This window comes from Melopsittacus undulatus, chromosome 10 (assembly GCF_012275295.1).
Source record: "Melopsittacus undulatus isolate bMelUnd1 chromosome 10, bMelUnd1.mat.Z, whole genome shotgun sequence".
In the NCBI taxonomy this organism is placed as follows: domain Eukaryota; kingdom Metazoa; phylum Chordata; class Aves; order Psittaciformes; family Psittaculidae; genus Melopsittacus; species Melopsittacus undulatus.
In genome coordinates, this window is record NC_047536.1 from 33,283,410 (window position 1) to 33,309,118 (window position 25,709).

The following is a 25,709-nucleotide window of genomic DNA, read 5'->3' on the forward strand; positions in this document are numbered from 1 at the left end:
AGGCAGGAAAAGAAGACTCATGGGCCCCAAACACAAATGCCTGCTGCATGCTGATTCACACGTAGGGGTAGAAACATGCAGCATAGGGCAAAGCCTGTTGTAGGGAAAGGAAGGGCCAACTAGGGAGATTTAGAGTCTAACTGATGGATGCTTGGACCTCACTAAGTATCTGTGGTGCTGCATTGCTTTGTTGGCTGCTCTTCTGCCTTGATAAGAGGAACCTGAGCGGCTGGAACCCATCTGAGTTTGTAGCTGAGTGGAAGAGAGACAGAGGAATGATAACCCCCCTCCTCTTCTACAGCACCCAAATACTGCAGAAGTTGCCACTTAGAAGGCAGGAAACATCAAGGATGTTTGGATCAAGGTTGCTTGGAGCAACCTGGTTTAGTGGAAGGTGTTGTAATTGCACCCTATGCACAAAGTTAAGATGGGAAATGAAACCTCTCCTACCTGTGACGTTCATATCCACGATCAGCCCTTGTTGCACATGTTCCTGAATCAGCTGCAAGGTCCTTTCGAAGATCTCACCTGCCCTGGCTGTTTCAATGGTGTAGGGGTCCCGGGGGTAACGGAACAGAGCCAGCAAGTCATTGGGTGTCTTGGGGCGCCTGTTTTAAGGAGTTAGAAATGAAGCAGGAACATGAAAACAAATGGACTGCTCCGAGCAATGGGTCTCTACAGGCAGCAGGAGTCAGGCTCTAAGCCTGGTCTGCTGTTTGACCCCACAACTACTGCACAAGATCGATGTGGCTTCACTGAGTATTAGAGATGATTAAAGAAAGGCTATTTTTTCCCCAGGAAAATACATGTATTTAATTTCCTCAGCATCTCTGTTTTATTTCTGCTACAGTAATTCACTTTTCAACAGCTGAAACCCTGGGGTTTTGGGCTTAATACAAACTATCTATCTTTTCAATAAGAACAGGCATTGGGGTGAAAGAGGAGGGAGTTACCATTCACTTGAGAAGTCATATTTCATTGAGGAAACAGTTGGAATTATTATATCATTACCTCTGTTCTCCCTACACAAAGTCAGTGGCATTTATAAAATAACAATACTGATCGTTTTCTATGCCCTGTCCAGCTGACAAAACCTATGTTGCAGATATAAGTGATATAAAGGGTGATATTTGTCTATCAGAATCCCAAATGCCTGTATGAAGCTCTGTCACATCCTTACAACCACACGGTGCGGTTTCCATCTCCAACACTTGAAACAATACTGTCGCTTTCATTTGTGGGTTGTCAATGGCAAAATAAGGTTTTGGAAAGCCTTTTTGATCTCTTTTCTGTTTCAAGTCTCAGACCATGGCACTTCACACACTTACTTGCTAAAGAGCTCCGTGCGTGTTGAATTGATGGCGTGGTCCACGCTGCTGATGGCTTCTCGTATTGATGTGGCTACAAACGTGTCGCCGCTCCGACCCACATCCGTGGCTTTCCAAAGCAGAAAGCAAGAACAAAACACCCTAAATATACTTTGGTTAAAGTGGGAAAATAGGAAAATCACAGTGGGTTAACCCAAAAGAATGTATTTACTTCTAAAAGTGATGAAATTCAGTTGAAGGCATTGCTTATATATTAATTTTCCATTTGTGGAACAATCCAGCTCAAGTTCAGTGTCAACACATCAGAAACATCACTTTCAATCAGAAAAGCAAGCTGCTGTCTGAATATCTTCAGAAGTAAATACACAACTTAAAAATCACTGCATTTTATAAGCCAGGGCCTCTGTCACAGCAGAACAAACCGGTTCCCATTTGGCTCCCAGTGTATGCAAGAGCCAGCTGGAAAATGAGGTCCCAGCCATGAATAAATCACTGAAATTATCTGAGGAGTAATTTCAACCAACAAAGACATTTCAGATTAGTCTCAGCTCCTTGCATGCAATCCCTGGATAGAAAGTGATACTGAATTAACCTTATAAACTACTCCATATCCATGCTGGATATCCCTGCGTGCTTGAGGATTAGCCTTTTAACTTATATTTTTCACCTTGCATCTTTTTTCCTTGTCAGTTCTTCCTTACCCTCTAAGTAGCACAATTCCCACTCTTGACCTCTGGCTTGACTAGCTGCTCTTCTTTATTCATTACAGCCTCCCTAATGCACAGAGCAGTAGCTGGAAAACGAGAGGCTTATTTCCCATTCCCCAAGGAGCGAGCAAACATCCAAAGCCTGTATTTGCAGCGACAATGTTGTTCTCCTCCTGCCTCCCCTGATGTGCAAGGTTATGGTCAGATGATGCCTTGAGAGCGTGTTGGCACATTTTAATCAGTTCCTCCCTCCCAACAGAGGCAATAACTACACTCACACCAAGAGCTCAGCTTGCAGGAGGTGGTTTAAGCCAACACCTTTGGCTCTGCAGGGGGAAACAGCAGCGAGGAGAAGCTGGGATGTGCATGGGCTTTACAGCTGAGCGGCCCCATCACGTCTGTGAGGGACCTGCCTGCAAAGAAGCTAAAGGAATAATAGAGCTACTTGTTCAAAGTGAAGATGCTCCAAGCAGCTCTGCTCTGGAGCCAGGCTGAGGGACCTGGGCTGGGGCAGCCTGGAGAATGCTCCTTAAGGGGAGACCTGAGAGCAGCTCCAGTGCCTAAAGGGGCTGCAGGAAACCTGGAGAGGGGCTTGGGACAAGGGATGTAGGGACAGGACAAGGGGAATGGCTTGAACCTGCCAGAGAGGGGAGACTGAGCTGAGCTCTTAGGCACAAGCTCTTCCCTGTGAGGGTGCTGAGGGTGCCCAGAGAAGCTGTGGCTGCCCCATCCCTAGCACTGTTCAAGGCCAGGTTGGACCCAGGGGCTTGGAGCAGCTGCTCCAGTGGAAGGGGCAGGGGTTGGAGCTGGATGAGCTTTAAGGTCCCTTCCATCCCAAACCAGTCTGGAATTTTGTGTTAATACAGCAGAGCCCCTCCTTATACAAGAGCAGGAGAAGACTGAAGAGGACCACAGGAGATACCCTACCAGTGATGGTGAGCTGCATAGCGCTGGAGGTGAAGCCAAAGGGGTTTCTTGCTATGCACTCGTATCTGCCCTGGTCAGCCACGCCGAGATCTTGAATGGAAAGGGTCCCATCTTGGCTTATGTGGAACTTGCCACTCTCTGTGATCTGGATGCCTTCCTGTTGCACCACAAAAAGACAGAAAACGTGTCAGGCCTTGGGAAGCTTCCCATCCTTCAGCCTGTTCCACAAACCACAGATGGATGCGATGAACTAACGCGGCCACCAGATGTTAGCATTGCTCTTGCAGAGAAGCCAGAAAGCCATCCAAGGACATCTGCTCCTGCCAGGACCTGCTGTGTTGAGGTCCCTTATTCAGCTCCTTCGCCTTGGTCCAGCTCCAGGCACCCCATTTCTCTGCACTTCTCCAGATGGGCTGACTGGAGCAAGTGCTATGCCCTGCTGCTGTCACATAAATAAGACTAAATATCTTCAGTTTGGGGATAACCTGAAACTGCTGGATTTATGCTGGCCCTGAACTGCAGATACCAGCTTTTGCTGGCCCTGGACAGCATCACTGGTCAAAGTACTGAGAGCAGTAGCAAGCTCAATCCCTACCTCTCAGTCTGGCTGGTAGCAGAAGTAGCTTCAGGTTTTACTGGGTTTATTCTCCTGTTTCTTAACCTCTTTCTGCTGCCTCCCCCAGTCTAATGCATCCTCTGCTGCTCCCCCAGGCTCTTTTCCTCTGCTCCCACTGCTGGCTGGAGCCCAGAGCAAGCTACAAGGTCACCTCCCAGGATAACTGAGGTTCAAGCATTTCCCCTCTTATCTATTCTCTGCCTGACTGCACTCAAAGGCAGGTCCCAGTGAAGGTCACAAGTTACACTACAGCACAGCTGGAAGAAGGCTGGAGAGCTTCATCTAATGAGCTCCTGAAAAGAGCAGCCAGGTGGCAGCATGACTCTGAGGACTTGTGGCTTTGCCCCATCAAAGCTGGAGCCAACCAGCATCAATCCAGTCCCACCAGTGGGAATCCTGGAAATAAGGACAAAATACCCAGAAAAGAAAAAAAAGTCCATTTTCAGGTTTTTCCAGGAATAGTCAATCAAGCGTTTCCAGCATCCTAGAAGGTCACTGGCTTCAAGTTACTCATTTGGAAGGAAAACCAAGAGAAAATAGGAATGTGCGTTGTTGCAAGGCTTTGAGCCTGAGAAAAAGCAACATTCTTTTAGACCATTAAAAACCCCAAATCAGTGGAAATGTTGGTCCTTAAATCTTCAAACACAATTTATTCCATGTGTATTGCACGAACTGATCTAACTAGTTGAGCTGGGAGAGGTGTTTAATCCCCCATTCAGGAGCCATCACGCTTCCCAGTGGCTGTGGAGTACATGGTACCATCTCTTACCTTCACCCAGGTTATGGTGGGACGTGGATCTCCTTGAGCAGCACAGGCAATGGACACATCCTGGCCTGTCTCTGCCATCACATCTTGGGGGGGATGGAGGAACACAGGTATCACTGTGAACATGGGGAAAAACACCAGGTCTCTCATGGCTAAAACATCTGCACCAGGCAAAAGCAAAACCCCATCCCACAGGACACAGGGCAATTCCCTGTCACGTAGTGTTGTTTTCCTATAGCATTCCATGAATGACACACATTCAGCCCTTCTTCTCTCATGGCTTACCTCGGGGGGTCACTGACAGCTGTACTGGGAGGGTCCTCACACCGATGGCACTGATGGCATGGCATTCATACTGGCCTTGGTCATGCAGAGCTACCCTCATCACCCGCAGGGTACCAGTGGAGAGGATGCTGTGCCTCCGGTCACTCGGTAGTGGCCCACCTGGTCAGACAAGCACATTGTCCATGAGTTCCTATTCCCATCACTGGAGGTATCTGTGTGATAGCTTAAAAACTCATTCCCTTCCCAGCATGCCATCAATCACCCTGAAGACTCCATCTGCATCTTGCTAAGTGAGGCACAGGACAGATGCTGCTTTTCCTGCACCTAAGATCATGACTGTTGTCTTGCCTAAGCAACTGGAAAGAAGCTGGTACCCTTTTCCTTTCCTCCTAAGCCTTTCCTCAGTGCAAACTGCATACTTAATGACCCCAGATGGATAGCAAATCTGTGGTCCATTATCCAAACAAGTGCTTTAATCAAATAAACAGAAACATTGAGCATTGTCTTCTTTTTTAATTCGTTATTTTGATTTGCTTTGGTTTGGAAACTATGTTCTTCTGATATTTTCTCTATTTAAGGAGAAAAAGTTGAAAATTGAAATGTTTTACCAAACCCAAACAAAATGATTAGACCTTCCCAGTTTAGTGACTTTACTGGTTTTAATATTCCATTTTCCTCCAAATAAGGGCTTTATTTATTCACCCCAAATGCCCAAAGGAATCTGAATCCTCCCCACACTGTCAAAAGTGGCTTGGAGATGAGCAATGCTCCATCCCTTGTCCTCCTCTTGCCTTGTTCTTAGCATGCCCCCTGTGGAAGCAGTGTAAAGCCTGGTTGACCTTGAATCACTGAGTGGCCTAGCAAACCTGGTTACAAAGCAGTTATTGACTTTCCTTCTTGACACTGTGCTTCCCACATCTCTAAGAGATACCTTCTGGGCAATAGAGGAAATAAGGTTAAAGGAGATGGAGAACATGCTGGTGGAGGAGAATCCCAGTTGGTCTTTCTTAACTGCACATCAGGGCTATTGCTGTGGAAGCTGGAATACAATAGCCATGAATTCTCCACAGTAGAAACCATTAATTATGGCTTGTGAAGCATAAGGAAAAGTTGGAGGGCCTCTGGGCCAAGCACTGCTGGCTTCTGTCCCAGAAAGTGCTGGATGGGATCAGCTCAGCGGAGCCAGTGCTGACAATCATCTGAGACTTCAGGAGTTCACCACTACCTGCTGGCCCCAAGTGGATCATCCAGAGCTAAAAGAAACCTCAGAGGGATGTCAGCAGTGAACAGTGCTCCCCAAGAGGAGCAAGTCAGTGCAGTGATGGAGAGCTGGTACATGGGGATACCCACTGACCTGGAGTCTCTTCAAAGGAGGAAGTTTGAGGTTTTCCATAGGTTTCATGCTGATGAAAACCAGCATATTCCTTCCTTCTGACATGATGATTTAGTTTGTCAAAGACCTCAGTGTTTAACATCATCCTTGGTGATCCACTGCACACCTCCTAGCTGATTAGGTCTGTGCTGATCACCATCTGTCCTGTGCCACCACTGCAAGTCATCACCCTGGGCCATCAGCTCCACTGTTCTCACCATGGATGATGGCTCAGGAGAGAAAGCAAGCATGAGTCAAATGAGCAGTACCTGCCCTCGTCCAGGCTATCACAGGTGGAGGGTGACCCTCAGCAGAGCAGGGGAAATCCACACTTTGTCCCTCAGTTACTGTCTGATCACTGGGAACGAGGAGAAACCTGGGAGAATCTGGAGGGGAAAGCAGTGATTGAAAGCAGGAAAATCCCAGGCAGCAAGGTTGGGTTAATTCTCAGTTCATGGGAGCAGAACCAGTCACAGGGTTTAGATACACCCCCTGCCCCAACCCAGAAACGCCAGTTTGGGAACCTCACCTTGCACTATGATCCTTGCTGTGGCCTGGATGGATCCCTCGGTGTTGGTGGCATTGCAGTGGTACTGCCCCTGGTCCGAGAAGGTGACGTTCTGAATGAAGAGGCCTCCAGAGCTGGTGATGGCAAAGCGAGAATCCTGCGGTAAAGGAGAGCCCGTGCCCAGGGTCCAGCTGATGCGAGGGTTTGGGTGCCCGGAGACCCCACACTCCAAGGTGACGCTTTCCCCGATCAGCACTTCAGTGTTCTGTGGCTGGATCACAAAGGTGGGCTTGGCTGGAAGGAAACGGGAGCTTCAGAAACCAGGAGCTCTGCTGATGATCATTATGGGCAGAAGTTGCTTGGACTCCTCATGCAACACAGTGAGAAGTCATCCAGCTCTTCCCTGCCCTCTGCATCCTTGCTGTGAGCAGGTCCCCAGGTCAAGAAGTGCTACTTCTTCCTACCATGTCCTCCCTCCCGGGCACTAAGAGTGCTGGAACATCCCCACTCTGTGTCCCATTCTCCCTTGATACCTCTGGGCTTCAGAATTCATCCCACACTCCCTCCCCAGCCCCAAAGCACCTTCAGTCTCTAAATCTCAGCTCCCCACTTCCATGCAGGTACCCTAAAGCTCAGACCACACTATGCTGCTCTTCCCCAGCACACCACAATGTCTTGGCACATACAAAACTGGGACTGACTCCGACTTAGCTCCCAACCCGAGCTGGACCTTCAAGGGTTACACAAGGCTCAATTACATGGCGTGCCAAAGTAGCGCAGCACGACTTCTTGTGTCTTGACCTCCCCAGCCACGTTCTTGGCCATGCACTGGTAGACGCCTTTGTCTGACTCCTTGGTATTCTGGATCATCAAGGTACCATCTTGTAACAGGTTCAGGCGGTTGTCATCTTTCATGTCAATCTCGTTACTGAAAAAGAGCCAGAAAAGGCAAAATCTGGAAGGAGCAAAGACTCTTTTGGGTCTCCCCCTGAGCTGCTGAGGGAGTTGAGGGGCCCTGCATGCGTTGCAGTAAGCTGCTGTTCCTTGGAGCTATTCTGAGAAATCATGGGATTTACAGCAAGAGCTCTCATTTACAGCACTGAACTGCAGCTCCAGCTCTGACTTACTCCCTGGGTGAGCTACTTTTTCTCTCACCACTGATTACACATGACATTTACAGCCCATCAGGAGAGCAGAGTGTTCCCATGCAAGAGCAGTGTTGCTATTGTCAGGGCATCTCGGCCCAGAAAGCTTGTTCTCGTTATTGCCTAAGTGCAAACATAATAATGAGTTAATATTATTGTGTGCAGCCATTTCTACTTGAATGAGCTCTAAAGGCCTCAGGGGGGCAAAAAGCTCTAAGTCAACCATGGGACCCCAACACATCTTGGGCACCAACCCAACCCGAAAGCTGTGAAACATCTTCCTTCTTTCTACAATGACCTGCAACTCCTGGATCCCAGCCCACAGCACAAGGTCCCACTGCTGCCTCCCATTTGTCCCGTTGTGAAGGAATCTTGGATGGCTGCACATGATTGAAAAGGGAGAAGAGACCTCTTTCCCCATAGGACAAAGGCTGAATCCACTATGCAAACTAATATGCTTGCTGGGCATTTATTCAATTCCCCTGATGCCTCCTTACCCTCGTCATATCTCGCTTGCGGAACATTTATTATCATTACCCCTCTTCCAATGCTGTCTTTGGGAGCCTGCCAGCATTTCCCTAACAAAACCTTCCTTCCACAGGGACTTAACTCAGCCATAAACTTTTGCTCTGTGCTGAAGCCCTGCCTGGTGGGGAGTTAGTTGAAGAAGCAAACATTGATCACGGTTATTAACAACTGAGCCCTGTCCAAGCTCCCACAACCAAGGAGCTTGTAAAGCAGCAGCATGACTTTGCTTCCACAGTGGGCAAGTGCCCGAGCACGGAGTAGTCAATTGCTCAGCGAATACTCTTGCCATTTAGCACAGCCAGTTGGGTTTCCCTGTTGCTGCATAGGGTGATAATCAATACACGGCTTTGCAGCATCCTTCAGTGGAGTGCAGTGATTTTTCCTTTTGAAATGAAAGCCGTTCTCCCAGCATGTTAGTCCTTTAGTGAGACAAACGTAGAGAGCAGAGCATTTTAGGAGTTAGGGAATGGCATGGTAGCTCAGAGCAATGTGGAATCCTAATTTCTTCTCCTGATCAAAAGACCTTTCAGCCTGCAGAGCATGTTTATGGGAATGCTGCAAGCTCTTGGAATCCATCACAAATGCAGAAGAAATATTTCAAATGCAGCTAAAACACCACTTGGATTACATGGTCAGCAGAGAATGCTGTTAAAAGGAAGGTAAATACAAGCCATGGAACATCCATTTCTCTTTTCCTCTTTAATGTTGCGTGAAACAGCTTTTGTAATTACAACCAGTCACTGAAGAACTCGGTGCTTGAAACCATTTGCTACCCCAGGGCTCCCTGTGTGTGACTTACTTGTTGTGCAGCCAAATAATCGCAGGCTTTGGGTTGCCTTCTGCCCTGCAGGTGAAATAAACTGTGTTTCCCAAGAGGACGTCGACATCGTGGGGCTCTGAGGTTATTCGAGGCCTCTCTGTAAAACACCGTTTTAACACAACCCAGTCCAGAGCAGCACAAAATCACCTCCAGCCCCATAGACACAACACCCATCCTGCAGCCCCCTGAGCAAGCAGGTATCAACACAGCCCTTGGAACAGCAGCATCTGCTCAGAGCCACCCCAGGGCTTTATTCTTTATGGTCCCTACTAAGCCAAGCCTTTAACTGTATGCTCCACTTGGAGATGTTCTCCAGCACTAACCAAGTTAAACCTTTAAGGGATGTGGTAGAACATGAAGGAGTTTATGTGCACTGACTGGAGCACTTGATCTTGATGCAACACAATACTTACTCATCTAATAACCTGTCTGATCACCAGGAAAACCAGCTGGGTTATTCATGAGATTAACTTATCCCCAGTAGCAGCACCAGTGTGGGACCAAACCCACCACAGCCCCATGGTACAAAACACTGATCCAGGGCAGATCTGCTCCACATCTGCTAAAAAGCAGTGGGTTAACTCGATGGCAGCAGGCTTCAGACTGACTCAGCTATCAGCTGCCTGCACCATTACACTGAATTATGCATCATTTGTCTTTCCCAGCTGGCACAATACCAGTGTAAAATGCCTAATGCCAGCAAAATCTTCCCACCAGGTGCTCTGGCTGATTTGACACACATACATCCCACTGTGCACCCAGGCCTAAAGCAGAACAAATTTACATTAACAGCTGTACCGTGGCACTGGGTGTATATTGGGACAGCTCATGGACAGCACATCCACTTGTACCCACTCCATGTGTCCCCAGCTGTGTTCTCTAAACCCTTCTTATTCCCCTCTCCCTTGAGGCCACAGATCCATTTGTGCCAGTCCAACTGTTTGCATGGCTGTGCCCCAAATTAAGCTGTGAAATGGTCAAGATTTAAAGAAGAAATAACAAAATCATAGGAGAAAAGCTGAATTCAAGGGAGAGCTGATCTCATACATCTGGCTCATAGCACGGCCAAGCACACAGCTGGACTGGCACATCCAGGAGGGATGCTAATAGGGTGAGTGGGAACATCTCAGCCTGACTCTACCAGCAGTGAAGCATCAGTGAACAATGCTTGTGCCATCCTGCACTGACGCTTGTGCTTGAACATCAGAGTTCTGTCTTTTTCTTTGGAATTCTTCAGAACAAACCCTTTCATTTCAAATGGGCATCTTTCCATTGGCAATTATCTAAATTGACAGGACAACAGCTTAGCAAACTCAATGCACCCCCACGATCACACAAAGCATCCAGCTACCTATCTACAATACATTTGCTTAGCTGTTCAGTTGTGCTTCCAGCCATTGCAGTTCTCCCAGCATTGCCCTTCTGTTCATTCTGTTAGAGACATTTCTCTGGTTGCTGGTTTAGCCACAGACAACAGCAAGTCCTTTACTGGCCCTATTCTACCCCCAGAAATCAAGAAGCAAGCTAAAACCGAGCTGCTTTCTCAGTGTTATCCTGTGTGACTTTCCTATTCCAGCTATAAAAAGAAGGCAAAAGCAGGATGCCAGCACAGGGAAAAAGGGGTGGAAGAAGCCATCCCCAGACCAAACCCCAGCTCCATGGAAGCTTTGCCTTCACTCACCGCAGTTGAACTCCTGGGCAGTGAGGGTGATGATGGAGCGGCCGTGCAGCTCACGGGGTGCCTCGCACGTAGCTGCAGTCTGGATGCTGCTGCCCTGCTCTGCATAGCCCTTCAGCAGCTCGGCCAGCCACATCAGGTCACAGTCACAGAGCAAGGCGTTGGAGTCCAGCCGCCTGTAGGACCAAGGGAATAGGGTTTTGTTTCATAGCTTCATCCTCCAGCACACAGGAGGGAACAGGCCTCCAGAATGGAGGATTTGGATGGTTTTCCCTGTAGTTGGTTATATCCTGGATGATACTTTGAGATATTTCATTCCCACAATGTTTAACCCAGTCGGAAGGATTGCATTAAGCACCAACGTTACCCATCATTTTCAAATGCAAATCATTCTGGTTATGCATTTTTGGCTTAATTTGAGGCAGAGACACACTAAATGTTGGGTTTCCCCTCAGGATGGAGATTTAAACCATAACTAACTTCTATGAGAACAGTACATAACACTGCCTCTGTTGGAGCTATTCTCTTTTAGCTCCAAAACCCTCCCCCTTGATTCCAGCGAGCATCGGATCAATCTCTTCCTATGACCAGATGCTCGAGGTTGTAGCATTTCTGCACAGCTCTAAGAGCTTTTATTATTGCAACACAGGCCTCAACCATGCTGAATGGAGACCAGTGACCTCCCAATGCACCCACACTTCTCCCTCCACTCACTTCATTCCTATGTGCAGTGCTATGCACAAGGATAAATAAAAGACTATCAGGGGATTAGTTTATCCCTCCTTCCCGACTGACAGTTTTACAGTAGATGGGTTGGGGCCATTGGAAAAACACACGGAAAAAAGGTCTAATGTTTTCAGGGACAAACATTTGGGAATGTGAGATTTCACATGAGGCCACAATAGAGCATTTCATACACCCCCCACCTTTCTCTTTGACACATACAGGCACCATTTTACAAGTTATTTCCTGCTAAAGTGAAGCCTTTTACCTGCTTGCAGAAATCACAGCAGGCTGCAGTGGGAAACATCATTTTCTTGTAGTTGGAAATCATGGCAAAACACCAGAATTCTTCAGGTTTTGCTTTTTTTCCCCCCAAAAAATGCATCATTATATTTCCAGAGAACATAAAAGACAAATGGAGCAAAGCTCTAGGGGGGGTTAAGCAAGAAGTGAGCTTAAGAGACAGCCAGGTTATGTGTAATAACACACCAGGCACTCCTGCATAGGAGAATTGTGCATATTGGCACCCATCTGAGTATTATCATCTCTAGAAAGAAAGCCTTTTCTTTTGTGACTGATTTTTCCTTCTATCTTAGATGCTGAAGACATGATCAAGGTCATAGCTAAGACCTGGACTCTCTACAGTGTTGAAGGATGTTTTATGGGTTCCAACTGTTGTGAGGACTTTCCAGGCATGTTCCTTCCTGTGGCATTATTGAGCTGGAAGTGAGTTATAGTTAGATTATAATTAGGCCCTAGCTTGAACAAACTACTAACTGGTTAAATGAGTTCTGAGGTCCAATCAAAACTGTTTTATAAACTTAGCACTGGCCTTAGAGGTGCAACAACTAAAAGCTTTGCCAAGCAGGCACATTTTTCCTCAGGCCTTGGCCATCTAATCAAAGATAAACAATTGCTCTTTGCAGGCAATGTTTTCCACTTACAGCCGTTTGAGGGATTCCAGTTGAGAGAATGTCCCTGGATGAATCCTGGAAATCTTGTTGTTGTGCAAGAATCTGCAACGGGAGAAGCCAAGACATGATTCAGTATTTGCACCACGCGGGTAACAACATCCCAGGTCAAAACTCTCTTGAAATGCAAATAATAGAAAAACTCAAAAGAAAAACCCCGTTGACATATAAATACTCCATCAAAATGGAGTTTTTAATGCACTGTGTTTCTTTCCATGAGCTATAGGGATTTCCTTCATTCGGGAGTGCAAAGCCATACACCAAAGGGAGAGCGGGTGTGGATTGGAAACGGTGACTCAAGATGTGATGTAACAGGTTTAGACTGGAACCTTAAAGTTAATCCCCTGCATGCTCTGCAAAGGGAGGAGAAAGGGCACAAAATCCCTATGGACTGGACCCACCCTATGCTTTCTGTGCGTGGCTCAGCTCCAGTTTAGAAGGGACCTTCTCTTTCTGCCCCTGCAGAAGAGATGGCAATTCTACAAGGGCAGCCATTGAAATAAGGCTCCAGACAGCTCACGCCTTACACTCAATGTAATTAATAACCCAATTCCATGAGTAAATCTAATTCAGACAACAGCAGCCTAAGCTGAGCTTATCTCTGAACAAAGCTGAGGCAAACTCTCACTGCCAGACTCAGCATGCAGGTTAAGTTCTTACTAAAACCCCCTAATTGCACTAAAATACATTAGTGGGGACCAAGATGGGATAGTCAACTCTCCATTCCCTTAATGAAGCAGGAAATCTAGTTATGTTGATGACATCTACCACTTCTAAGAGCCCATTGATTGAAGTTAGGAAGCAATTTTAGTAGATGGTGGACGAGATACGAGGGCAATACAGCTCATGTTCCAGTGCCTGTGTACACACATGCACACCCAAGCTCAGCCTACTTGCCCAGCTTGGATGCTGACAAACCCTCCTCTGAAATCTAAATGCAGAATTGTTGTTGGATCTGATACAGTGACTGAGGTCAGCCATGGTGTGCTGATCCAGGGCTCAACTTTCTGAGGGTGTTTGCATCCCATGATTTTAGTTCCCAAGCACATTTCCACACAGCAAACCAGGGTATGCTGGTTCCACCATGCAGTGGGAAACACCAAATGGGCTTCTGCTAGAAGCAATCCTGGGAGCAGAAGACACAGGACCTTGGTCTCTAACTGCTTTCAAGCAGGACGAGTGCTTTTCTGGTTAGACTTCCCCTTTTCCACCCCCTTTTTCTTGTACACTGCCCAACAGTGACTCATGTTGACCTTATGGTCAGAGTAGCGTTTCAGTTGGCTTGGGCAGCTGTAGGGCTTTCTGTAGATTTACCCCTGCTTAGGTGGGAAATGTGAGCATAACACAACATGGGAAATTCCCTTCATAGTCACTTATAACACCCTACTTGGCAAGTACATTAAACCTCCTTCTTCAAGGATTTCCCCTCCATTTTAAAGATCACACTTCACCCTACCAAAACTGCTACACAAAAAGAAGGGTTTTCCTTCTTCTCCTCAACCCCTTATTCACAAGGAAGCTTCCACCTTTACTTACAGCCTTTCAAGTTTAGGCAGGTCACTAAAAGTCTCCGATTCCAGGCTTTCCAGGTGGTTGAAATGCAGGTACCTGTCACACAGAAATCACAAGGGGCAGGTTGACAGACTGCAGGTTACAAGACAGTTCTTTCCAGGTCATCCACCAACTGGTCACCACACAGTTGTAGAGAAGCCAGCATCCACTTCAGCATCTCCATTTTCCACATGCAAACACAGAACCAGCACTGGCTTTTCCCATTCCTGTCAATTATTTGCTCTCAATAAACTAAACCACACACAAAAGGAGGACAGATTTGCTCTCCCCTGAAGCCTAAGACCAGCACCATCACACTGAATGGCCTGTTGCACTGTTAAGGGTCAGGATGAAACCCCTGCCCATGGAGTGCCAGCCGCAACTGCTCCCATCTGAGCACCATATGGGAATGCATTGGCATTCCCCAACACATCCTTGGATTATCAGGGAGGATGAAACAGCCTTAATACAAGGCTCTTGCTCCCAGTCTAGGAATTGTGGTATTTCCAAGTGGGATCATGAGTTTGCTGATAATTAAGTTGCAGAAAAAGGCCCTGAACAACTTGATACAACTTGGAAATCAGTCCTGCTTGAGGCTGAAGGTGGGACTGGAGACATCCCAAAAGGTGTCTTCCAACCTGCATGTCTGTGTTTCTAATAGGAGCTCCCAGCACATGCACCCACCCAGCAAGAGCAGAAACACCTTGGAACAGCTGCCATTGGGCTCTTCTGTTTCTGCAGAGGGCAGGTACAGCTTCCAAAGATGGAGATGGTGCAGTCAGCATCCAGTGGAACACTGGGATCTAAATGCCACGTTAACATGAACAGCCCAATTCTTGCTAATAGAGGTTAATGGGTTTAATTCCACTAAACTCTCAAGCATGACCTGATGTTCCAGAGGCCTGGGAGGTCTGCACTGCCACAGGCCATCAGCAAAGAAAACCTGGGGTCTGCAGAGCAACACCACCACCAGACATCAGACTCCCTGTGTTATTCACTGGCACAATCGACTGTTGTTGGAACGGTTTCAACATTGCCTAAACTCTTCCCCTTTATTTTACACAGGCATCGATTTCACAGCGGACACTGATTAATCCCGGACCTACAAATACTCATTCTGCACTGAGAAATAACTGCCTAAGCTGCCACATGGCTGCTTGATTTGTAATGGAAAGATTAATGATAAATGGTCCCCTATCAGAGCACAGACTCAGGTTTTGCAGCGGAGGGCAACAGCAGGGAGAGAAATACACACTCTAATACATCTCAGATGTCTGCTGTCATTGCTTTGGACCTTGAGGAAAGCATCTGATACTGTCCATCAGCCGGGTTATGGCTTTCCTTGAAAAGCTGGCTTTGGGGTGCAGGAAAACGGGGTAGGATTTGAGCAAAGCTAATTCCTTTGGAGCGGTGCCTGCCCGAGATTGGAAACAGATGGGACTTGCAGCGGGATGTTTGTTGGTTTTGTGGCTTTGCTGGGGTTTTTTAGTTTCATTCGTGACATCAAGTCTGGAATGCTCATTGGTAAAATATCACCATGGCCAGCATCATCTCCTCTTGAGCACAGCTGAGCCAGTGCCTGCTTCCTATGCTTTCTCCCAGGCATCCTTGCTGAGCTGGCTGATGGAAAGCTATACTGTATGCAAGGCTGGTAGCACACCTATTATTAAGCTTTCCTCTTATACTCTTTCCACTTTTGCTGTCAGCAGAGCCCTGTTTCCTCCCATTGTAAGGTCCTTAAGGGAATCAGAAGCACAGCTGGGCTCTTCCTGTGCTCCAGATCTTTAGGGTCAGGAAGAAAACATATGGGACATCAACCTTGGTATTAAGAAACCAAAAGCAGTAGTGGAACCAGCTGTTTTCAGGCTAAGCCAGTGTAGTCTTGCAAAGCTGGATGACAAAAGCTGTAGAAGCCTTAACCTACACCTTGCAAAGTGTCTGATAGTCTCCACTAGTGGAAACACAACACATGGGCTCAAGGAACCAGTAAACCAGCCCTTACACACATCACATGCAGCAGCAAACAAGGCTCATTTGTACTTACAGCTGTTCCAGAGAGCGCAGCCCATTGAAGGCATGTTGCTGGATGCTCTGAATCTCGTTTTTATACAGGTAGCTTTCAAAAGGAGAGAAGGAAAAAAAGCATGAGGCTGATTTAGCAGCAGTTGTGCTTTTAAAAGACACAGGAAACAGTTTATGAACCTCAACCCAAAGCAGAGCTTGTTGACTGGATTCAAGGGTGATGTTTTATAGCTGTGACACAAACAACCAGAAATCCCATGCACAGAAAACGACATCCTTGAGTGGCAAACATCAGAAGTAGGATGTTACATTACAAAGAGGAGAAGAAATCACTGAGTTACTGACTCACAGGTATTTCAGGTTCTCCAGATCTTCAAAGGATCTTCTCACAATGTGCTTTATGTGATTATTGTTCAGCAGCCTGTTCGAACCGAGAAAGAAAACCACAGCTGGTGAGTTGAGCATGTGTGAGACTCGTGGCATTTCTGCTCCTGGGTGTCCATTGGAAAGCCCTGAGCCTCTGTCTTACAACACAGCTTTAACATTAAATGGGGTTAGAAGATCAAGGTTTGGATACTGACACCAGCTAAGCCAATGAGAAGGTGTCATGCCCAAAGGTACCAAGTGCTTCCAATGGTCAAAGACCTTTCTTTACGCTCTGCCACAGTGGTTCTCACCCCAAAGTTACAATTACAGCCAACAAAGGGATGAGAAGAAGGAAGACAGGTAAAAGGAAGCAGAGAAGGAGATAGTAAATCATTGCTGCAGCTCTTGTACAACCACAACAGTTTCTGAAGGTGCATGGCCACATCCAACAACATGTTAGGGTGGTGAGGCACTGGAATGGGTTGCCCAGGGAGGATGCGAATGCTCCATCCCTGGCAGTGCTCAAGGCCAGGTTGGACAAAGCCTTGTGTGGCACGGTTTAGTGTGAGGTGTCCCTGCCCATGGCAGGGGGGTTGGAACCAGATGATGTTAAGGTCCTTTCCAACCCTAACTATTCTATGTGAGCAGAACCAGTTTTTAAGAGGCCAAACACATCTTCAAATACCAGTTCACAGGGGAGTTATAAAATGGTAACACTTTGTTTTAATCACTTTGTGTGCAAGTATGTGCAAACGGAAGAGAACTACATCCAGATCTGAGTCCTGAGGCTCTCCAGAGGCAGCCTCCCTCCATCTACAGAGCCAGGTGCCAGACTTTAATCCAAAACCCATGGACAACATCCCATTGGCAAACCATCTCCACCTTGTATGCACAGTTGTCATAACAGAGCATGCAAATGATGGCTGATGCCAACAACCAGAAACACAGCTCGAGCTTGGGATAACCACCAGCAGCAATAACCATGCAGCTGAACACCACAAACCCCTCTGCTGCAACCACTGCCAAGCCCAACACAGAGAACATGAAATAAATCACTTATAAATAGCTCTTGAATAGCCGACATTGAACTATTCACCGTGGCTGCCCAACCGCACTCCTGTGGGTCTTTTGCTGTGGTCTCCCACTGATGTTCAGGTCTGGCGATGCTGCTATAAGCTCATGGAGCTCATAGCAGAACAGCTCAGAGCAAACTACATTTACTCTAACAATTCCTAACTGGAGATATGGATGGAGAGCTGCAGCACAGATTTGTTTTTCTAGTGCTGTAGGAAAAGCTGCTATTCCCTCTGCAAGCAGCAGAGCTTACAGCATTGGGTCAAACTCAACGCATGTATTGGATGTGCATTTTCTACTTTAGAAGCTCCTATTTGTGATAACTGCTCCTCAGGGATGATCTGCCACCAGGCAGCAGGTGAGAAGACAGGTCACTGCTTTCCCAGTGGGAAAACCCAACCTTCTTCCCAACTTTGCTGGAAAAAACAGGGTAGGCAGAGCATCAGCCAGCCTCTGGCACTGCAAGCAAAGGTCCCTTCCCGGGGGGAACAGTTTATGCAGGTGAAGGATGGAGAGAAAAGATAAAGAAATGGGGAAAACCAGAGGAAAACATGTGGGATAAAGATGATGAAGATAAAATCAAATGCCCCAGGGATGCAAAGATAAAAGGTGTCGGAAACACATGAGTTGTGGCAGCATCACAAGTTACTGCCAGGCACCTGAGTCATACCAGCTTGCTCTCAGGTGTAGCATTACATTAAAGGTCCAAAACGCACATGAGAAACTCAAGTGCAAAGAAGCTTTTGGAATTCAAGGCAATAAAGGTTTGAGGGAAAGCTCAGGATCCTTGATTTGAGCATCCTCCTTTGATTAGCTCCTGCTACCATGGATGTGGGTACCACTACTCAACTGCACAATGCCAGGGCTGTGGACAAGCAGCTTGAAGAGGTTAAGGCAGAGAGCTGCTGGAAAGTTGCTTCACAGCTGGAGGTGATGGCTCAATACTGAGGTTAAACAACCCGATTTCACTCATAAGGATGCAGGAATGATGTCAAGCCCTTGGAACACAGCATCCTGCTCTGACAGCCAGATATGCTGAGTGGAAATACAGCCCCAACACCAACTCAAAGGTTATTTGATGATTGAACACCCAAGGACTGGAAAGAACTGCTCGAGAGCAGCACTGGAGAGGGCTTTGGTCTATTTACCCACAGGACAAAGACAACACAGGCACCAGCAGTGCACGCTTCCTTCCCTGCTCTCTATCAGTGTGCTTTCATCCTCAGCCAGAGCAGGATGAAGGCAGCTTGTTCTCTGTTATCTGATCCTTGGCCTCACTTCTGAGGACACAAGATGAGCTGAGAGATGGGCTCCAGTTCCAACATCATTCCCATGGGATGGGAACACACCTGTCTCCTGCTTTGCAACTGGCATCATCTGACTGACTGACTGGGGACATGAGATAACAACCAGGTGAGCAGGTCCTGGAGGCAGGGGAACACCAACAACCCCACACACTGTGATGGTCTGGACTCCATCACTGACCCTTTATCTTTAATGCCATGAGTTGGACCAGGACTGAAGTCCAGGGGGGGGTTTCAAATCCCAACATACCATCTGACTGCATTTTGATGCTATTTTAAAGCCTTAACCTAGTTTGTTTTGTTGTCTTGGCTATCTAGGACAGTGCTAGGGGGTGTAATCAGTGATCCAAGCCAAACAAGATGAATTCTGGAAGCAGAGATGGCATGCAGCACGCAGGCCTCTTATCTCATCGTCTGACACTTAACAATTTGTTCATTGTCCCGTTAAAGGTTACAAAGCGTATGGAAGAAGCCATCTCTGTTTCCTGTCTCAGGATTCCCCATTGTAATGGAAGGATGTGTCCTGGAAAAGGCACAAAAGTGAGATAATTTATGAAGTCGAGCACAGTCCACATATTCCAAACCACTGCTTTCTGAGAAATCCATAGACAAGACAGCACATCTGGCTCCTAGAAAGCCTGGAGATGGCTTCTGCACAACTGTCTGCTCCTTGACTCCTGTGCAATTCCCCAAGCAAGGAAGTGTGCAGAATCCTGGCATGACCTGGGCATTGATCCCAGTGCAATCAACAGCAAAAGATGCCCAAATTCCTGCTGATATTAAAGAGGATTCAAAGCTAAGATCTGCTTCTAACCAAACCTGCTGGGAATAGAAGCTCTGGCAGACAGAAGCTGGAAAGATCATTATCAACCCATGTCTTAAGTATACCCTGCAGCAAAACAAGCTCAATCAGAAGCATCAGCAGTACACTTCCTTGCAGCATGATGTGGCATTCCCCTTCATGCCAGCTGATGAACTGGGCCTCCAAAGGAAGAGGTGGACTCAATCACAGCCTTTATTCCTCCAGAGTTCTTCTGGGAGGTTTAAGATACACAAGCACCAGGAGATCTGGCCCAGATTCACTTTACATTCAGTTGCCTTTAGGTTTTATGTCCTGGCTGCCCCTCCCTTCTCCTTCCCCACCCTCTCTTTGGGTTGCCAAGCACAGGCTTAAGTTGCATTAAATGAGTCGTTTTCTGTATTGAGGACTGCATTCAATGATGTGACAGTACAGGATTCAGACTCAAACCATCGATCTTCCCTCTTCCCATTTGACAAACCACATCCTACGGTTGTGGTGACATAACAGCTATTTCTTTCCCTCCCATCATTAACAGAAATCATCATGTAGTGTATTTAAAGGGGGGGGAAAGGGAGTTTAATGCTCAGCTGTGCATTCGCCCTTGTTCACAGGATGATCTGGAATAGCCATTTCCCATATTCGAGGGAGAAATGTTGATTCTGAGACCCAAGCAGGCTCTGACATCTCCTCCTTGCTGGCAGGAACACGTTCTTTCAAGAGCTGCTAGAGGTTTAAGACAGAGCCTCATGTAAAGGAGAGATGCAGAGCTCACCAGAAGTGCCTTTTGCTCTCACCTAAGCAGAGGGAGACTGTGATTACCACTTGGGTCAATGTGGCAGGGTGCTGGCCTCCTATGGAAACACTTAAGGAGACAGATATGCAGGGGTGTCCTCATCCATCCCCACCCAAAGATGACCTAAAGAAGCAAGAACTGGGAAGGAAGCAATGAGATGTTATGCCTCACCAATGTGTTTGCTCTCTTCCATGGTCCATCTCCTGCTGTGAGCTAGCATTGGGTTAAGAGATGCCGTTAAGCATTGACAAACACCAGCCAAATAGCTGCTGAGCATTCTGAATGGCACATAGGAGGGTTTGTTGCCTCCTTCTCCCCTGGTTTTTTAACCAAGGGGACATATTAAGAGCTTAAAAATACACAAAGGAAATCCTGACACCAACCTCTGCACTGGAACAGGGAAGAGGCAATAGGAAGGGATGAGGAAACCTTACAATTCTTAAGGCCTTTAGCCAAAGAGGACCTCTCCAATGCACGCACCACTGCAGACAGCCAACAAGCAAGCTCCCAGTGGTGCAGCATTTAGGATAACTGTTACTACCTGTGGTGCTGTACCAGGAGTCCCCAGCCAGAAGCACACATTGGCTGGATCTCTTCCATAGACAAACAGGGCTCCTGGTTCTAATTTCCAAGTGGTGCTCTGTAATTTATCCAATCTCCCAAAGCAGGGAGATAAAAAGAGGAGAAAAGGGTCAGAGGAAGGTTTGAGCTGTTGAAGAGCCCCACAGGATGCTCATGGCAGGCTCCTCTTCTGTCGGTCTCACAGCCCACCTCCCTGCAGCCAACATAGACCACAGAGGTTTCCTTATCAGCGTGGTTTATAAACTGCCAAACCTGGATATAGCACAGCCATCCTGCCCCAGAGGAGATGCAGAACAGAAGCTTCCCCATAGATCTGCTGCCCTTCCTCTGCCAGGCCAAAACACTGGAGGAAAAAAGCCCTTTTAGAAGCATTTATTTGCTTAAGGAGCATTTCTTTAAGTCCCATGGCAGAAAGCTGCAAGCTCTGCACATGGAACTTGAGTGACTCCCTCCTCCAAACCCCTCACTTGTAATATCCCAGCCAGACTTTCCCTGCAAGTCTCTCAGGGATCCTGAAGGATTTATTCTCTTCAGCACTCAAAGACCTATAGGAATCCTCAGGTTAGAGTTTACCATGTAGAAACATCAGCAAATTCTCCAGCTCTTGTCAGCTTTGATGTGGGAATCAGACAAACGTCAGTTCCTGGAGGGGGATTTGCTTCAGGAGTGCAAGGTCTGACATTGTCTCCTCCAGTTATTTAGCTCCTCACCCCTGGGAGCTCACTACCACGAGTGTGAGATCCCCAATGTTCCCAGTTTGCTGGCCGGGCCAGGAAACACAAAGCATACAAAGTGCTGCCTAAAGGGAAAAGTTTTAGTGCAAAACCAGTTGATTTTCAGAATTCAGATATAAAAATGCCACATTTTGTTAGAGCAGTTTCACCTAGCTCAGTATTCCAGCCCTGATGATGGCTGTAGGACTTTATATAGGGAAAGCAGGAAAGCCTACCCCACAATCTGTTCCTCTTACTGCCCTGACATCCATAATCATGAGATAGCGATGTTCCGAGGTACATTCCCATTATTATCTGTTCATGGACTTGCTGTCCTTGATGTCCCTATCCAGGAGGATGTGGAGACAAAGCAAAAGAATGGGACAAATGCATGGAGCATCATAGAGAGACAGCTCTCCCCACCTCAGCTGCACACCTACATCTACCTTTAAGCAGAGCCACAAAGACAGAAGTCTTGCACACGCCAAGTACCTGCCTAGACCAAAGCAATGCCAGAGCAGGAACTGGGATCTCCTACAAAGCAGGTCGGGTGGAGCATCTCTCCAGTGAAGACCTGCCAGCATCCCCCTTTTCCCTAAGGCTCAGCTGAGGCGAGGCTGGTGGTCCTGCCGAGCTGCCTGCCAAACATCTGTCTGCATCACGCAGGGATGACCTCACTTGGAACAGTTCCTCTGCTCGGCTCAAGGGTGGAAGAGCAGGTCTGGGGATCAAGATGCCTCTGCAGAGCTTTGTGATAAGGTAAAACCCTAAGGACTCAGGCTCTATTTTCTCTCTAGATACTTCAGTCGCATTTATCACCCTATCTCAAATGACAGAAATCCATCCAAAGTCTCCTTTCTCTCTGTTATTGTTGATAATGTAGTACCACGTGGTGCTGTTTCAGAGACTAACATAGGCTGTTCTTGTGTTCTATATGAACAGCATCACCAGCAATAAGGTTTTCTATCAGTTTACTAGTTGACCACCCATCATCCTGTGAACAAGGGCCTAGGTCATGACCATTCTGAGGTTATGGTTTGGCCGATCAATCCCACACACACAATGGAAGCATCTTTAGCCAATATTGATTTTCAAACCATAGCTATTGAACAGGTCTCTATGATAAAGTCCTGCTGTATTCCCACTTTTCCAACAGCTTCTGACAGCTGACTGAATGCCTTGTTGTCCAGATCTCCCATCTTCCAGCACTGTCATCCCTAAAGGATCAGGGACTTCAGGTCTTTCAAGGTGAGACAGAATAAGCAACCTGGACTTACCATTTGGGCCCATGAATGAACAAACCCAAGAGACACAGATGTCTGTCATGCAGTGCAGGTTCCCAAGCTGCTGGTTTGCCTCACCAAGAGATTGGAGCTTAGACCTGGAAATCTTATAGCTGTTAGCACCACGTTACAGCTCGAATAATCAGACCTGAATCCCAACAGGCCAATTAGATCCAGCACAGCACTGCACTGACACAGCTTCTGTTTCTGATTTGGGAGCTGGTTTGTATTCAACTTCTTGGCTACACGGCACAGATGTCCTCATATCTGACTTCAAACCCTCAGCCTTGCAGCGGCAAGAAGCAGCAAAGGCTCCAGGATTTCCTTTGAGCAGTGATGTACTTGTGAGTACATCACACTGATGTGAGAGTGCTGGCTATGGCTGGGATGCAACACTGAAGGAGCTGCTTTCTACTCCCATTCCTATCTGTTGTAGGGGAGGTGTAGGTGTTTATCCTCAGGCAAGGCACAGGGATAAGATGGCATTTGGAAGGATGTACTCACACTTCAGGCAAACTCATATAGAACAACTCATGTGGTTCATGCCTTTGGGGAGGCCATGGAAAAGAAGAAGCTTTAAATGCATCCCTCCACTACCTTACTCCCATTCCAGAACTGTGTTTAGGGGCTAGCCTATGGCCAAACCTGCTCAAAAATCCTCAGTCAGTAATTGGATGCATCAGGATGTCTGAAAGGACAGGTTAATTGTGAGAAATGAATGCAATTAAAAGGCACATCTAATTAAAAAAGGGTAAGAAATACAATCCAGGATAGAACAAAGAGAACCAAAAAGCTTTAACTGGATATACACAACTTGGCTGCAACAACTAAAGGACCAAGGCCATCTTTAAGACATCACAGAGGACAGTACAGACACAATGAATGGATATCCTCACTGCAGGATCACTGGGAGGAACTTACAGCGTGTTGAGGTTCTTCAGTCTTCTGAAGGCTCCGGGTTGGATCTCCTTGATGTGGTTGAAGCGTAAATCTCTGAAAGCAGAAAACACAATCAGTGCACTTGGGATATAAACAAGCCTTTAGCAATGAGCATCATCCATGGGAGGAGGGCTGCTGGGAGAGGCTATCATACCAGGTCTATAGACTGGAGAAACAGGGATAAGGACTGGGAAGGGATGGGAGAAGGAATGGGGATGATGGATGGGGTCTCCTCTTGTCTATAAACTCAGCCAATAGGCAGGACAAGCTGACATTTACAAAATACATGTTAATATCATAGAAAACTAAAGGCTGAAAGGACTGAAGTGATCACTTCCATGAACACCAGACAAGGTCTGCACCCCAGCACCCCAAGTTCATGCGCAATTACACTTGCACCTCTTTACTGCCTTGTAAAGGAATGCACATCATCGCATGGAGCCACTTCTTAGCTCCTTAGCAAAATTATCCTTGCCCTAAAATGGTTAAATCTGATCAAATAACCTCATATAATAAGCATTTCACATTCTGCTCTGCAGTGCTCCAAGACTCAGCGCAGCTTATCGCTGCCTGCATTGCAAACGTGTGCCAACTTCAATTAGAGTAAGTGGAGTCCAGGGGATTCTGGCAAATTTCAAGGGCTGCCCATGTAACTGCATCAGCTTGGAACCCTAAAACAGGGGGGTTTGATTGCTAATGAGATAAGAAAATAAGAGCTAAGTGGTTTAACCTGGTTAACCAAGGAGAAACACCTCAATAGGGGATGTGCATTGATTTGGCACCTTGCGTGGTCCAGCGTATTATAACAAATCACAACACACTGACAAATGGATTTTGCTGCTAGTTTCTATCCAAGGCACAACAATGAAGTTGATTTTTAATTCCCTCCTACACTGCTTAATCTATCTCATTTAGAGAACACACAGCTAGTTCTTGGTTTAAGGCAGCCTTTTAAGGGCACTTGCTTTAAGGGGAAATCACACATGAACACTGTGAGCTGCCCATCATCGTGTTGGTGAGTGATAGTGTTTGGAGGCAGAGGTTGAAACTAGAATTCCACAGCGAGCTACAAGCTCAACACTTAGTTTTAGAACAAGAATCACGGCCTTTCTAAGACTAAGATTAGAAAGAGGTGGATTAATTGCAGGGAGCTGTCAGTGAATTGACAGTGAGCATCCAAAGGGGCTGTAACACCTTTGAGCGAGCGCTTGAGAAGAGGATACACAGTAAATAAAGTTAATTTTACTTTACTTACTTCCTCACTAAATTTTCTTACATTTTAGGCAGGAAATAATGGCAAATCAAACTGAAATATTGAATCTCTGCCTTGTTACCCCTTTGTTATCACTCAATGCACTCTATTGTGCTTCTTCCTTTATAACAGTGCAACGTTGAACAAAGGAATGAAAAGACTAAAGTAGGAGAAATCTCTCCCCTTTTAGTGCTAAGTACTGCACAGAGAAGAGTTAGAGGGCAGGAAAGAACACAGCTTCAGTATGTCAGGAAAAAAAGAGTTGGAATTGCCATTTACAAGCACCATTTGCCTGCCGGAAAACAGCAGTCCCAAAGGATCACCCTTTGGGATCACCCTTTGGGATCCCAGTTTTTAACAGTAACTTTACCCTTGACATTTTCTGGTGTGTTTGGCTTTACACACGTTGCTCCAAATGCACATTTCTTGCTCGTCCTATTGGAAGGTGTTGCACATCCCTCCTCCCTGATGATGTGAATTTGAAGCTATCTGCATGGATTTCTCAAGGCAGTGGCTGACACCATAAAGCCAAATACAATTAAACACTGGCAAAGGGGAGAGCACAAAGTGCTGACTGCTCTCCATGGCCTCATTAAAAGGAAATGAGGAAAGACTAGACCATGAAAAAAGGTGAAGAAAGGCAAACCTGATTTA

General features: G+C 46.8%; 1 protein-coding gene across 2 annotated transcripts in view; it reads right to left on the reverse strand.

The window, feature by feature from the left end:
- Positions 1–25,709, reverse strand: part of LOC101870831 (peroxidasin homolog) — a 43,035-nt gene that overhangs the window by 8,172 nt on the left and 9,154 nt on the right. For both annotated transcript variants that reach the window (XM_034067106.1, XM_005146797.4), the window contains 15 exons: positions 23,786–23,857; positions 16,297–16,368; positions 15,970–16,041; positions 13,911–13,982; positions 12,348–12,419; positions 10,684–10,856; positions 8,982–9,099; positions 7,268–7,437; positions 6,531–6,803; positions 6,271–6,387; positions 4,630–4,788; positions 4,348–4,460; positions 2,963–3,119; positions 1,329–1,437; positions 451–608 (listed from right to left, as the gene is read on the reverse strand). In XM_034067106.1, the coding sequence (XP_033922997.1) occupies positions 451–608; positions 1,329–1,437; positions 2,963–3,119; positions 4,348–4,460; positions 4,630–4,788; positions 6,271–6,387; positions 6,531–6,803; positions 7,268–7,437; positions 8,982–9,099; positions 10,684–10,856; positions 12,348–12,419; positions 13,911–13,982; positions 15,970–16,041; positions 16,297–16,368; positions 23,786–23,857 (1,907 nt within the window). The remainder of the gene's footprint in view (positions 1–450; positions 609–1,328; positions 1,438–2,962; positions 3,120–4,347; positions 4,461–4,629; positions 4,789–6,270; positions 6,388–6,530; positions 6,804–7,267; positions 7,438–8,981; positions 9,100–10,683; positions 10,857–12,347; positions 12,420–13,910; positions 13,983–15,969; positions 16,042–16,296; positions 16,369–23,785; positions 23,858–25,709) is intronic.